We start from the raw sequence: 15918 nt of genomic DNA on the forward strand, positions 1-15918 counted from the left end.
ATGCATCACCTTGTTATCCTGTCATGCCAAAACTCTCGACCGTCAACTGTATATATGTGCCTGTACTATCTTCAGATTTTTCTAATCTGAAGAAGTGCAGTCTCGTGCACGAAAGTCCCGTTGTTTATCATGTGTAAATAAATAAGTTGCTTCTACCGTTTAATGTCACTCTTCAATACTGACCACTTCATTTACCATATGAAGATGCTACATAAAAATGCGTTCCATTTCCAGATGACGTATTACTGCTATAATATTGGCATGTCGTTTCCTTTGTTTTTGTATTCTCGCAATTGGGGGTGGAGGTGAGGGGGGGATTTGAGTTTTGATTTGAGGGGATTTGAGATTAGCGGCACGTTGCTCGGGAGAGGGTCCTGTTGCTTGAAAAACAGAAGTGCATTTCAAAAAAGTGTAAAAAAGAAAAATATTTAAAAATTTGTAGCATATTAGAACCTCCAAACGGTTCCGAACCGGTTTACAGGCTCTGAACCGGTTAATCGAACCAATATATGTCATCTCCATCAAACTCGTCGCAGGATAGCAAATCTCAGATTCTTTTATGATATTCATCATGGTACCATCGCTATTTCGCGTGACCTTTATTTGATGCCCCCCAACTTCATTTCCGATCCACTAGATTACAAATGCAGTGGTTCGATCACAAATGATGTGTAGTGCAGATCACAGATGATGTGGAGCAGTAGGGTATTACTGATAAATAAATGAATAGAAACTCCGAAGCTGAACCGGAACCGAACCTTTATGGCCTAACCGGAACCCGAAACAAACCGAAAAAACGTTTCGCTTCGACGCTCTTGCCAGAACACTTACCACTTTTTCAGCCCAGCAGCGCTATAGAGGAGATTGACATTACCCAGCACGGAAAAAGCCCAAAGACAAGTTTATTTCGCCCTCCTCCTCTCCGCCTCTTCATTGACATCATAATTACAGGAGCTTTCCACTAAAGTAACTGGAAAGTGATGAGAGGTTGTGGGGCTCACACTAGTAAAGCCAAAATCTCATATTTGTTTATTCTTAAAACGAAACCAAACCACACACTAAATTTTTTTACACCTATGTTAGTGTAAGAGAGGTGTATTTTGAAATATACACCCAGATCATACTCTTATTACACCCCTTCGAGGCTGATCCTCTCATACGTGGGTGTGAATTGGGTGCGCGTCTACATTGGTGTGTTAAAGGTGTACTCAGGGCGTAATAAGGGTGCAATGGTATAGGGGCGTTTTGCCTTATTGTGAAATGTTTAACATTTCATGGAATATAAATGGCGTGTACTCTGAGGCTTAATTTTCCGTCATACCAAAACAAGTTAGAAACACAAACGTTATCTTGATGGTGAGTTGATACACCAAGCAATTCCTCGATTCAGTGTTTTTTTGTGTGTATAATCAAATTAAACTTGGACATCTCACCCTTGGTTTTGACTGGAATGGGAGCAGGGCTATCGAATTTGCAGACGCTCGCAAGACAGGCAATGTATATAGTGTCTGTTTTGCTCTTAGAAGGGAAATGGCTTTCTAAGTGAGCTTGGTTCGTCATCGCATTTATGTGATGTTGCGAATTTATCTCTAAGCGCGTCTAAATGTAAGCGCGTATATCCTTATCCGTATATCATACTGGTCCAATATGGCACCAGTTCGTAATTGCTATATTGGGAGCACACAATGCATTACGTGTTCACGTTATTTATTTACTTTGGCTGATATGTATGATACCCACACTATGGAACCAAAGCTGCGGACTTTACGCCACACTAAAAATTGAATCAGTCTCAGTTGTAGGGCATCGTCAAATCACCAGTGTAGACCAATAAGCAGCACACCCACTAAGTAGATGTTACAACCTTTCAGAGGTGTTTGAGTGTGTTGTGAAATACACCCTCAGAGGTAGGTGTATTTCATTACACCTACAAATTTTTACACTCAAAAGGGTGTGAGTTATGGTACACCCACCTTACACTGAAAAGGGTGTAAAAAAGTTTAGTGTGCATCGCTCTTGACCGTGCGGCACCCAGACCATTACATTCCAATTCTATCCGCCTGCGAAAAAATGCCTAATTCCATTCCCATTCCATTCCCAGGACAGTTTCAGCCATTCCATACAAATTCCATTCCGGGCTCTGATAAATCTGGAATGATTCCGGAATCATTCCAACCCCGGAGTGGCAACTCCGCAACTCTGCTTCGCATTAAAAAAAACTCCCTCGGTAACATAATCGCAATGTTTCTAAAATGCAACATTTCAAATACTGCACCAACAGTGAAATAGAATCACTGCGGTGACATTATATTTGTGCATGAAATGTTACCGCAACGTCCAAACATTTCATCGTTAAGTGGCATCATATCAAACGGAGTCACTAATGGCGCCCCGGGAACATCACGGGAAGGTCCAAAAATTTCATTTTGGGGAACAAATTGTGCCCCATCCCTCCATCAATACACGCGTGCTTGATTTTATTGAAATACAACACCCATTCCGGATCCGTTTCAAGCAATAGGCATCAGCACACTTTGTAAAGCTTCCTCGAGGGTTTTGCGGAATTTTCGAAGCAGCACAGAAGAGAGCTTGCTTTGTACGCTTCGTCTCAGTGCCTGCCTCACGTTGTCCGACTGGGCGAAGCCGCTGAACCCTGTTTCTTTGAGCTTCAGGCTCACCTTTGGAATCCTGAAATTATTCAGCACTGGTGTGCCATCTGAAACGGCACAATTTAGAACAATTATGAAACGAAAACACTTCCGGAAAAGATAAGGCTCGACATAGATTGTGCTTACGGCAGAGTTATCACCGCTTCCGGATTTTGATACTCGAGTCTGTCAAAGCGACAAGTCAAGTACAGTGCTGGACATAAGTTTACGGAACACACTCGAGAGCATTCCATCCTCAAAGTCAGCAGCGCATAGCACCGTACGGACTTGCAAACAGGTGACTGGGTGACCTATAGGGGACGTGTCTGTAAGTCCCTACGATCCCATTCGCTGGTAACGCGTCACCCTGAGGAAGGAATGCACCGCGGCGTGTTCCGTAAACTTTTGTTCAGCCCCGTACATATGTGCAGGATGCCCCTAACAGCGGTCTGTATTTTATACAATAGGTAGTTAAGTTGACCAATTTGTGACCATGAAAGATGAAAGTCTCTCATGTTCAACTTGTGACCGTACGAGCAACCTTCTAGGACGCTGTCCACAAACAAGTTCCGTGCAATTGCAAGTGCAAGCGCAAGTAGTAGTGAAGATGGAACGGCCTGCCGTAGTCAGCCACGCTGAGGCGAGCAACGTGGCGACTATTGCAGGTGGAATATCGTGCGTCCTGGGCCCGCTTCACGGGGAACTATACCGACGTCTGTCTTTGAACGTCCGAGGAAAACCCACGCAAAACACCCAGTACAGGAACCCGAACGACATCACGCCATATCAAATGAGAATGAAGAATTGACAGAAGAATGACTCGTGCGCATGAGGCTAGTAATGCCCCTTATAAAATCATAGCAAAAGCCACATCCTAGGTGCAGCCTGTGCGCAAAGGAGTACAAAGAGGCTTGTGCAAAGCACCTGTACAGCGTGTAAATTGTCTCCCTCTTTGTAGGGGCCTGAAATCCACTCAAAGGAGCCTAAAGTGGACCGTGGGACAGTCCCTGTCCCATTTCATTCAAGTTCCGTAGCTGCTTCATGGAACAAGTTAGTCTCACTTTTTTCACGGCTGCAAAAATGTTTTTAATCGATTTTTTATGTTTTTTTTTTATTAACAATGCACCAGAAAAGCAGTGGGGAGTGTTCCTGGTGATGTGCAATAGCACACTTTCTCGTGTCCAACAAAGGGTAAGAAATGACGTTGACGTCGCTGGAGCCCCTGCTGCGGAAGCTGAGCTGATCTTTTTAAAAAAAATCGTTTATTTAATATATGAGCACTGTTAGCCGAAGGTATCAGTCGGTCGGTCGTATCTGTTTCACACATGGCTTTACTAATGCTACCGTCCCATTAATGGGTCCTCCAAACACTTACCTTCTTTGCTGGTGACTTGTACGAAGGCGTAAGTGTTCAGAACAATTAACTCCACAGAAATATTATGCATCTTCCCGTCCTTTCCTGGAGCTCTGTAAGACCCGTTGTAAGTGACGGTGACGCCATCTAATGTCAGTTCGCACTCCAGAGTGACCTTGTCGGCCAGCAGCCTTGGACGTGTGCAGCGACCATGTCGGCGAACCTTGGAGGCCAACCCGATAAGTCTTCCGCCAGAGAATTCAACTGTGGCTTTGTCGGTGGGGATGTAGTAGTCGATAACGTCAAAACGAATATCAGCAAGCGGGAGAGGATCTTGCGAGGCGTTTCTCACAAGGTCAGGAAGGAAAGCCTCAAGAACGATGTCCAGGAACAAGTTGGAGTCTTCGGTACTGCCGGCAGATACTCCTAATGCCCGAAATATATGAAGTTAACCCTTGCAACGCAACAAACTAACTTTTTTTTTCATAATTCGAAGCATTTATTTTCTGGCGGACAAAAGAACTTAATAAGCTACAGGACAAACACACACAAAAAAGTTCTATGCAGCGTAATCAATTGTACACTTAATAGAAATGTCAGGATGTACTGACAATATATCCTCTTAACTCTTCTGCTAAATGATTGTTGTGTCTCAGTTCAAGAGGCAGTGGGTTGGCAGGGGGTGTGTGGGTGTTGTGTGGGCTTAGCACCGTAACGAACAATTAATATCGTGTACTATATCTGCTTTCCGATCGATGTACCTTAAACACATTAAAAGTGGCACTCCTCGCAAATCTATTACCCTTTCGAAATGAAGAACTGTTAAATGGCAGATTTTTTGTGACAATTGAGATTATAAGCAGGATACAACAATGCACGAACAGGATCAGGAAAGGGTAGAACATTCAGTAGGACACCGGTAATTTCGTGGGGAAATGGCGTCAGTGTCCTCGCTTCCGTGTCGAGCGCCTGGCAGGTTCCGATAGGCAAGGTGCTTTGTGATCGCTGCTTGTTTAAATTTTCCTTTCCTACTCGCTTCTGTGGCAGTGTGGCTTGTAAAGGGCTGACTATTCCCTTCATGACTACAATGCCAGGTATTTGCACAGCGACGTTAATGCTGCGTATATCCCCTACGTATGAAAGTATGGAAGAATATGGAATCCACAACGAAAAACGAATTTTTGACATTTTTAGTTTAACACTTTTTTTTTCGGCTGCAGCTGAAAGTCGCTGCTTACACTCGTGACGCACGCTTGGAGTTTGCTTGTTGTAGCCGTTATACTCAGTGTTACATTATCAGTATACACATCCACATGGAGCACTCATAGCGTGACACGTCTGCTAGCGTAGACACGGAAGTCGAGCCTTTTCCATGATTCTTAAACAGTACCGGTCAGCTATTGGCGAAAGAGTTCGACAGAGGATGACCGGTGACTGAAAAACGTTATGAGCCCTCAGTGAGCTTTTCTGTAGTTTATACAGGGTGTTTCACGCAAAACCCCGGCTGAATAATTCGTGAGCTATCGAAGAAATTTCTTTTCGGTGAAGATTCTTAGGACATCTGAGTAATGAGCGGCTCATTTGCATACGCTCACTAATTAGATAAACATCTTAACTTTTAACTTTTACTTCGCACGCTTACGGAACCTCTGTTTTACGCATCGGGATCTTCAGCGAAAAATATTGCAAAAAAAAAACAAAAACGCATCGACATTTAGTAACGAAAGGAAAGTTAGGTAGCAAGCGAGCTGGTGGTGACGATCCATGACTTGAAAACCCGAGACGAGGTAGGGACGAAAACAGACATACACAAACACGGTCTCAAAGAAATTGAAGTTCTTGCGCAGGAGGGGACGACGGAGACACAAACGGAATAAAGCTTGCAAGGGGAAATGATAACGAAAGGAAAGTTAGGTAGCAAGCGAGCTGGTGGTGACGATCCATGACTTGAAAACCCGAGACGAGGTAGGGACGAAAACAGACATACACAAACACGGTCTCAAAGAAATTGAAGTTCTTGCGCAGGAGGGGACGACGGAGACACAAACGGAATAAAGCTTGCAAGGGGAAATGATAACGAAAGGAAAGTTAGGTAGCAAGCGAGCTGGTGGTGACGATCCATGACTTGAAAACCCGAGACGAGGTAGGGACGAAAACAGACATACACAAACACGGTCTCAAAGAAATTGAAATTCTTGCGCAGGAGGGGACGACGGAGACACAAACGGAATAAAGCTTGCAAGGGGAAATGATAACGAAAGGAAACTTAGGTAGCAAGCGAGCTGGTGGTGACGATCCATGACTTGAAAACCCGAGACGAGGTAGGGACGAAAACAGACATACACAAACACGGTCTCAAAGAAATTGAAGTTCTTGCGCAGGAGGGGACGACGGAGACCTAACTAACTAACTTGCTACCTAACTTTCCTTTCGTTATCATTTCCCCTTGCAAGCTTTATTCCGTTTGTGTCTCCGTCGTCCCCTCCTGCGCAAGAACTTCAATTTCTTTGAGACCGTGTTTGTGTATGTCTGTTTTCGTCCCTACCTCGTCTCGGGTTTTCAAGTCATGGATCGACATTTAGTGATTCTTTCGAGTAATTAATCGGTTTCTGTTTACATATTTCTTGCGCGGAGGAGTGCACCAACGCGCTCTTTGGATCAGCTATCCCGTTGTCAATTTCGTGTTCATCCGCCTGGTTGACATACGCGGGGTGACGGGAGATAAGGAACAGCCGCAAGACCGCAAGAGACGCTTTGATGTTCCCTCTCCTTCTCTACACTCTTAAAATGAACTTCACCACATAGCGCTATCCTAGCCAACCATCATCCCGGATGACAACGTTTCTCTCCTTGGACTTGTTAAGTACGGGTGGCCTACTGCTTTCATTTTTTCTGCCTCTTTTTTTATCGGTGATGCCGTAGATAAGGACAAAAAGAAAGATTCCGCCTCGCGTCTTCAACAAATCGGGCGAAAACGTTGTCAATCGCGATTATGGTTGGCTACGAGCGTGCTATATGAGTAAAGTTTCAAGCGCATGGCGTAACGCGTCTCCGAGACAGGCGGCTTCAAACAGAAAATGTCGCGTCTTAGTTGCCCCACCTAGCCCTGTGTTCAGCCGGGGTTTTCGTAAAACACCCTGTATACCTGTTGCATCTGTAACAGATAATAACGAAACGAAATAAATGTATAATATAGAATGCTCAATAGTTTCATTTACTATACAGCCCCAGAGATAGTTCCAAGTTGCCTGAAAAGCTCATGTTTTTTTTTTCTGCATTTGTTGTGAACTTTAGAACACCGCAGTAAACTGGCCCTGGCTTTTGCTTTCCCCTCGTTCCCATATGCTGCTCATTCTCAGAGACTGCACGGAAATAGGCGGGAGGCCATGCACAGCACAGAACTTAGCTGCACCACGTGAAATCTCGTTATTCGACTGTGGAATCAACCTAGAAGCTTTGCCTCCGCATAGCACCAGGTAAAAACGTGTCGCTGGTGTCGCCCGGCCACCCAGCAGCAAAACGTCTCTGCAGTGCACAGCACCCAGGCACCCGATGATCATGCTTCTCCACCTCTTATCATACATATCACGTAAATGCGTGAGGCAGTGCCCAATGTATTGTCGTTGATTTCAGTTCTCAGCAAGAAGGGCGCCTTCAGCACAGTGGGGAGCAAAAGCAGCTGCCGGGAACATGATCAGTAATATTTCCCAGTCGCACAGGCTGGTATTGAGAGTCATGCACGCCAGGGACACTATTTGCGTCAACAAAAACACAGTCGGCAGAGACGGCCTTGTGACCCTTTGACTGTGCTACTGTGCTTCATAATTGGGTGACTCACAGACTGTTGCACGTCGAGCTTCCCATCTATTCCGCCGTCCACCTTCGTTGTTTTCTGTACCAATCCTGTTTCAGGTTAATGAACTTTAATGTTCAATCTTAGCCGCGACGCTGAGCGAGAGACCGAAGCCACCAACAGCATACCGATCACCTCCAGCGCCCCAGAGTACACGATGCAAGGTAGATTCTGATGACTTCAGAGAGGGTTATAACGAGATTTGTCTTATGTTCTGAACCATAAGTTGTCTGCTGCTTTTAGCTCCCCTGTCTAAATAGCCATCTCCATATATTTCCTGCGTCACACAAGCGCCACTAAGAAACTAAGCCTGATCGCTTAAACAGCGTGACGTAACATTTACGAGCCCATGGGTCCCGACCGTGCTTCTTCTGCCGTTGCCATGGAGAGGACCCACCGTTAGCCGCGTGGGCATCCACTGGTAGCAGACTTGTACGTATTTTGAGTATTGTATTTAAAATACTGTATTTTAAATACAATTTGCGGTATTTTGGAACTTTACTCAATACTTTTTGTTTTGTGTATTTGTACTCTATTTAAAATACATTTTATGGTATTTTCTACTCAATACTCTTATTACATATTTTGGATCTCCCTCTCATACTTTCTGTGCCTCGTCTTTCCATTATCTTGCTTGTTCAGTGGAAATTTCCTGAGTCCCTCGAACTTGACCTGGACATTGTCCCTTCTTGGAAGTCTCGATTTAGAGATCCTGCCACGTGTGTCCTAATCCTTGGCCAGTGAGGGTTCTATTATGTGTGCCCTGACGCGGTGACGCCGAATTCTGACCTCACCGCGCACTAGCAGTGACCTGCTAGAAGTTTGCTTTGTTCTGGGTCACATATACTTAGTGGAGTTATGTGGTATCTCTTTGTCATCTTTCTGGGACTTGTGTTTAGATTACTCCTATCACACAGCTGCGGCTTGCGTATGGGCGGGGTTTTGGTGATTCATGTCACATAGCGGTGACTTGCCGCATTGACCAGTGACCGGTGACTTTTTGCGTTCAAGGATAAATAGTATCTTAATTGTATTTCAAATACTTTTTGAAGTATTTTGTACTCTATCTTAATTACTTTAATTTTCCTGTATTTATACTCTATCTTAATTACATTCTAACGTTAGTATTTATTATCTTATCTTAAATACATTTTTGAGTATCTTGTACATGTTTGACTGGTAGCCACAGAAAGCGTGTGTTTCAAATATCCTGCGATGGTTGGCTGACATCCCGACATTATGTTTCCATGTGCTAAGGAGTGAGTGTGGGCATTAGGCAGGTCTTCTGTATCGAAGAGGCCCTGATGGAACACCAGAAAGCCGCAACACCTGTTCTTGCGTAGGGCAGGGCACAATTCACATATTTTCCAAATTACCTCTTGGGAATTATGTGATGATGTGAGAATTATGTGATGAGTAACGTAAGTAACGAGTTACCAATTTTTGTAACTGATTCCGTTACTATTACCATTTTTTAAAAAGTAACTGAATCGTTACTTCGTTACCAAAAAAAAAAATAACTGTTAGCAAGGAACGAGTTAGGCACAATTAACTCTGCGTGAAAAGCATAACTTCTAAAGCAGGGCGTCGTCGGAATTAAAATGGGTACTATACCCCTTTTGGGAACTTTATTGGACACATTGTAGTGAAAAACCTGCCACCAAAGCAGGTCATTTGTTACAGTAATTAATTGGCTTCGGTTTACATATTTTTGTCGCGGCTGGTCGCGGCCAAGTGCAAAAGGACGTAATTCACTGGCGGATATGGGAGTGGAAGAGCGTTCGTTGGCGCTTAACCGCGACCAGCCGCTACAAAATATGCAAACCGAAACGAATTAATTAGTGTTGCAGATGACCAGCGTTGGTGGCAGGTCCCAAAAGGGGTAGTACCCATTTTAATGCCGACTTTATTATTTAAATGATGGGCGCCTCCCACCCATTCAGACGGTGCGCAAGTTGTAGGCGGTACAGGAGAGATAATTGTAAAAAGGAAAGTTCTTCAATTGATGCATCGGTTCACGAATTATTCAGCCCGGGGATTTAACTGAGACACCCGGTACACAGTGAGATAATCGGGAGCAAATGACAATGTCCTTAGGAACGGTGAGCCTGTATTTTACTAGACTGTAATGAGAGACACCTGTTGTTGCCAATGGTAACCTCATCCGCACAGACCATCTAAATTCCCAAATTTATGCTCCAGATTTTGTACTGACGAAGTTTTGACTCTCATATTCGTAGGTTTGGGAACCGTCATGTATATGTGAAGGGTGCCCATAGTGTTCGCTCCATTCATTTCATGAATCGCTACTCCACCGATTCCGGTACCCTCTCAGTTAAAGTGAGTGATCTATCGGAAACCGGAAATATCGTCCCCGTGGACGTTCAAAGTGGACTCAATTAACAGTTAAGTACCCAACATAAAGCGACAGAGCTTTCCTTTTGACATCAACAATGGGTCAGACGACGTCTCAACATACGGATTAAAAATAAATGGTGACATGTACGTCAATGACTGCTTGCCGTAGTTTGTTCGACGCAATGGGACACACCAAATCCTGTATCGCAAAGAATACATGGATGCGGGCATAGTTAACGGACATATACCTAGAAATGTCGTCTTATTTTCACGGACGCTTACTGCATAAGTTAGGGTAAGCTGATAGTTGTAGAATTTCGGTATCGGAATAATATTGTACTGTTCAAACAATTCCGCAGCAAGAGACAATCGTCCCACACAAGCAATAATACTTATAGCCCTTTTTTGCAGGACAAACAGTTCGTAAATATTTCCAGCCGTCGTTGTTCGCCACACTAAGAAACAATAATTGTACCGTGAATAAAATAAAGAATTGTAAGGCAGCAAGTTAATGTTACCTGGAAGAACATAACTATGTCTGCCTAAAACGCCATTTATAGCAGTAAGTTTTTTAACGACATAACATGCATGGTTGTCCCATTGCAGATGTTCCGAAAACGTTGCCCCTAAACATTTAAGGTTAAGGTTAAAGCTAAACATTAAGTTTACGACCGTTACGATAGACAGAAACGTCTTCAGTTATGATTTTCCCTTTAGGTCGAAAGAGCAACACCTTAGTTATTGCCGTATTAAGACTAAGGGAGTTACACCCAGACCATTCTTTGAGTTGCTTAAGGGCGTTATTAGCTGCTGTTACAACTTCTGTAATAGATTTTCCAGCTCAGCTGTCAACATGACTTCGGCCCATAACACGCTCAAAAGCTATCGCAGTTCGCCGCATCTAACTTTCTGGTAGCGCGAGCGGGGAGGGGAGAGCATAATGTTCAGCCTAATGCTTTGGTGAGGTTGAAACCCCCCTCCCCCTATTTTTCTAGATCCGCCGCTGGTTACACGTGGTGCAGTTGACCGGTCGCCTTAATACAAGGTTGTAGCAGACGACTCTCGGCTGACGATAAAAGTCTTCAAATGACCTGACATCACAACATCCCAGGGAAGCCGGGAGATTTGACTGCGGATGAGCACAATCTGGTCAACAAATTTTACCAGGAAATGCGCCGCTTTTGCAACACTCAGCCCTTGTGTATCGCATGTGTGCTGTTCCATATCACCGGACACGCATAATCTGACCCCAAAGGGGTCTACGTGGGCATATGAGCGGTAGTGAGGCGTTTGACCACCCGTTACGGCCATACCGCCCATCTCCTGAAGAGAGGAGGAAGACGAAATTACCTGTGTTCATCACCTCCACACTCTCAAGTACCGACTATAGTTTACGCTCTGACTGAAGCTGTAGCAAATTCCTTCCGCAAATTCCCTACAGTAGTCTGCTAGCACAAATTCTTATTCGGTCAGATGATCCCAGCGCAGGAGGGTATAATCAGAGCAAATCAACTGTTATCTATGAATCATGAATACCACGATACGCCAGATTGTCCGAGTTAAATTATGTCGAGAGCACAACCCGAATATCCAAATGTACGTGTTTCATTTTCGCATTTGGAACAATGGCATTTTAGGTAACGGCTACCCATTTTCCTACAGCCGGCATAATATTCGAACAATATGATTTGTATGATATGCACTAGCCTGTAAGGAGCAGCGCCGCGACGACCAATCGGATAGAATCCATGAAAACCTTCCTTCCTGACGCTGTTTTGATCCCTTCGAGCCGAAACCGCATTCATAAACGACATCGATAAAAGAATCAGAATCACAGGATGTGGGAACGATAAGGGTGGGATTGGCCCTCTGGGGATTACATTGTTTTCTGCGAACGAGGTCTCCGATATCTGGAACAGATGTATATCTTATTGCGCAGAGGGGAGTGCTTCACACCCTGACTCGCTAATTCAATGGTACATTTATCTCGCAGACAATTGTCCTATTATCCCAGCGTCCATTACGTAAGCCTATCGATATCAAGCCGACAGATAAAAGAAAACCGAATGCGTTGGAAGGTATTGTTAGCCTTCCATCGATTAATTGCCACATAGACACGTACTCCCCCCCCCCCCCCTCAGCGTGACTTCTTCAGTTGCCTGGGAAGTCTAGTACACTTGTGATGCATCCGGGTAATGTGCATTTACAGAAAGCACTCAACGAGCTGCTGCATCGCTTCAGGAAAGTTGTTTGGAGGACCGACCTTCGGTTCCGCCACTTTGACATCCACCACAAGTACACTCTAAGAAAAAAAGAATCAAAATGGGGAGTAGTTACAGCTTTTACTCTCTAGACTGCAATTACTCCCCGTTTATTCCCCTAACCCCGACATGTATTCCCTAGGACTGCAAATTGTCACTGAACTTCGCGAATGGTCTTCCGAATGCAACAGACTACGGAAATATGTGCTCTTTGTCAATTTGATGTCATAAGGCTGTAACTGAGCCAACTTTGAAATTTTCCGCCCACACAAAATAAGAAATAGTTTGCGTTCCCGTGCATTTACTACCAAAAATGAGTAATTTTTGTGGCAATGCATTTAGTCCCCGAAAGGAGTAAAATTACTGTTTTCCTTAGAATGTACTTTTTCTCTGAAAGAGCTGATGTCAATGCATATCAATATGATTATGACTGACAGCTGCAGATGAGATTGGGCGGCTTTGCAGTGCTGAACACTCTCTTTGCAGGCGTCCCCAAGGTGTTTCTGTAAATATCGCGCTGCGTAGCACTCTACATGGCTACGCTCCGTGAAAAAATACGCCTGTCAAACCGCTTGGGGCGAAAATCCCTCTGCTGTGTGCACAGCGGGTTTGGCGTATGTGATTTACGAAGTGTTGGAAACATTCTCCTGTCCTTCCTGTACCTTCCTGAGATAGTTGTTTTTGTGTGGGTTCCTCTGTAATTGATTCGCATTTGGTAAAATGGACCCTCACGAGCGGAAGTTATTGTACTTGGAGATGTCCTTCTGCAGCTTTTTCGAAGGGCGGCCATTGCTAAAAACGAAGTAGGATGCTGGACCGGAACCAGAAGTGACTTGCTGCGCCGTGATTGGTTGCTCTGTACGCTCGTGAACAGACTGACTGGTGGTGGTGGTGGTATGATGTTCTAAGGAATAGCAGTGAGGAACATGAACTGACTGCTGCGTGAAATATCAAGCCTGCTCTGATGCAGTGAATCACGCGCTACGAGCAGCTGCGATGTACACAATTTCGCGCTGGGCGTGAAAACTCAGCATTTACGCAAGAAAAACGCACCATGCCGGCCGTCATATAGTCAGGGACACGTAGTCAATCTTAAAATGGCGTCGAAACGTGTCATCCCCTTGATTACTGTGTCTTCAACTGCCTTTTACTGTTCAATACGATATGCGACCAGGTCAGAAGTCTGCGCAGCTTCCCAGTGTCCCCCTCGCCCCTATATTCCGTAGAGGGAGCTCATTGAACCCCCTCCCAAATAAGAGTATTACAGCAAACAGCTCTAGGTTACCAGGTTCCTCGTTTCTTTTGTGGATCCATGCGGGGAGCCATAACGAATTACGAATGTCCCCTTATCTCAGCCCTGTGATTGGTCAGAAACCTTGTCACATAATGCCTCCAAAATTTCCGTCCTCCCCTGCGATTTAGTCAATGTGTTGTAGTATATTCCTGTGACATAATGTTCCTTAGCATAATGCATAATGAAAAATGAGGACATCTGCAACGTAACATTTTAGTCATTCATTTTTTTTTTCTTACAGATGCCGTAAGCGCTACAGCGAGCATTAACTTCTCAGAAACGATTCATAAACATAGACACGAGACAGAAAGTGAGAAAATAATCTGTTCATCTGAAAACGAGAATATGAACTGAATTTGTGCTCTATACGAACATTAGAAGTGTCATGCCCAAACTTGATGCCCTGTGTCGTCTATTGTATGACTGCTCCTCGGACATTGTTATTTTAACTAAGACGTGGTTGTCGTCTGATGTCTGTAATGATGAGCTTAACCCTTGTTTTACCGATTACCATATATTCAGATAGAGAAGGAAGGAGAGGAGGTGGTGTACTAATTGCAGTAAAAAAAAAAACACTGTCGCCCACCCATATTGAAGTTAGCGTTGAGATTGAGTCTGTATGGGTGTCCTTGTCACAAGTGTATCCTAATCTTCTTATTGGCGTGTGCTATAGACCACCTGGTACCCCTGACTCCTTTGTACAGTTCCTACACGATTCCTTATCGTATATTGTCAGCAAGTTTTCATGTCATCACTTAATTCTGCTCGGTGACTTCAATTACCCTCATGTAGATTGGACCGGGGTGAGAGCTCGCTCATCTGTTAATGGTGCCCTATTGGTAGACCTGCCCCTAACGTTCAACTTAGAGCAACTTGTGCCTGTTGCTACGCGAATTACATCTTCTTCGGAAGCTGTACTTGATCCAGTTTTTGCTTCGCATCCTGATGACGTGTCATCCATTTCTGTTTTTGATGGGTTGAGTGACCACAAGGTCATACATTTCTTGTTGAAATCGAGCACTCCTACCCGTCATAGGGGCACTTCAACGAAAGTAATCAGAGATTATAAACGCGCAAACTTTGACGCGATTAACGATGGTCTACGTATGTTCCATGATGCTTTTGTTTTGGGCTTCTATGAGAGGTCTGTTAACGATAGCTGGTGCCTTTTCCGTGACACCCTCCACGTTCCTACATTACGTATAAGACGCCATCCAAAATCGGCCTGGTTTTATAACGAAGTCAGGGTACTGCATAATAAGAAAAAGCGACTATTTAGGAAGGCTAAAAGCTCCATCTGTCATAATTCCTGGAGAGATTACAATTTGTGCGCTAGTTCTTATAAATCTGCGCTGAGGAAAGCTAAGAACAAATATTTCGGTCGTGACTTACCCCCTCTTCTAATTAATAATCCAAGAAGGTTCTGGCAGGAGATATCCCACGAAAAGATAACATAATCCGTATAGCTGACTCCAGTGGGAACCCAGTATCTTCTAACATGGCCGCTTCCTTATTTGCAACGCATTTTGCATCGGTTTTCGATACTAGTCACGAAGACCGTTGCGAGTATACTCCCCTTCATTTTTGTGCAGACCTAGGCAGCATCAGTGCCCCGGGCATTTGGAAGTTAATTGAATCTTTGAAGCCATCCACGAGTTCGGACGAGCCTAATGACGTCAATACTAAAGTTCTGCGCATGACAAAGGAAAGTTCGAATGTCTTCCTTTCCTACATATTCTCCCAATCCATACAGGGGTCTGTGCTGCCGAATGATTGGAAAGTAGGGAAGATTTAGGGAAGTCTTTAAGTCAGGCAACAGCTTAGTTGCCAGTAACTACCGGCCGATCTCGCTGACCAGTGTCTGTTGTAAATTATTGGAGCACATTATTTACTCTCACGTTGCGCAGCTTTTAGAGGAGAGCAACTTTTTTACCCGCTACAACATGGCTTCCGCAGACAACGGTCTTGCGAGACCCAGCTTTCTTCACGACCTCTGCATGAATGTTTTCCTCCGGGAAAACAACACACTGCTTTGGCCCCTGCTTCCCATAGACGGGTGGTCCTGGAAGGCCCGGCTAGGACTATTCAGCTCGTCGCCATCTCCCCTTTCCTTACTTTCCCTTTCATCTCCGCCTCCTCTCTTTCCTTAT

The 15918-nt window shown here is 44.5% G+C and overlaps 1 protein-coding gene across 1 annotated transcript; it reads right to left on the minus strand.

Annotated features, from left to right (window-relative positions):
* Nucleotides 1-882: 882 nt before the first annotated feature.
* On the minus strand, nucleotides 883-12061 carry LOC135378872 (uncharacterized). Its single transcript, XM_064612024.1, has 3 exons — nucleotides 11921-12061; nucleotides 4024-4428; nucleotides 883-2716 (listed from the first exon to the last, which is right to left on the minus strand). The coding sequence occupies exons 1-3, from the start codon at nucleotides 12012-12014 to the stop codon at nucleotides 2511-2513; spliced, it is 705 nt and encodes a 234-aa protein (XP_064468094.1). The 5' UTR covers nucleotides 12015-12061; the 3' UTR covers nucleotides 883-2510.
* Nucleotides 12062-15918: the final 3857 nt, after the last annotated feature.

The sequence above is a fragment of the Ornithodoros turicata genome, chromosome 1, assembly GCF_037126465.1.
Source record: "Ornithodoros turicata isolate Travis chromosome 1, ASM3712646v1, whole genome shotgun sequence".
Classification (NCBI taxonomy): Eukaryota; Metazoa; Arthropoda; class Arachnida; order Ixodida; family Argasidae; genus Ornithodoros; species Ornithodoros turicata.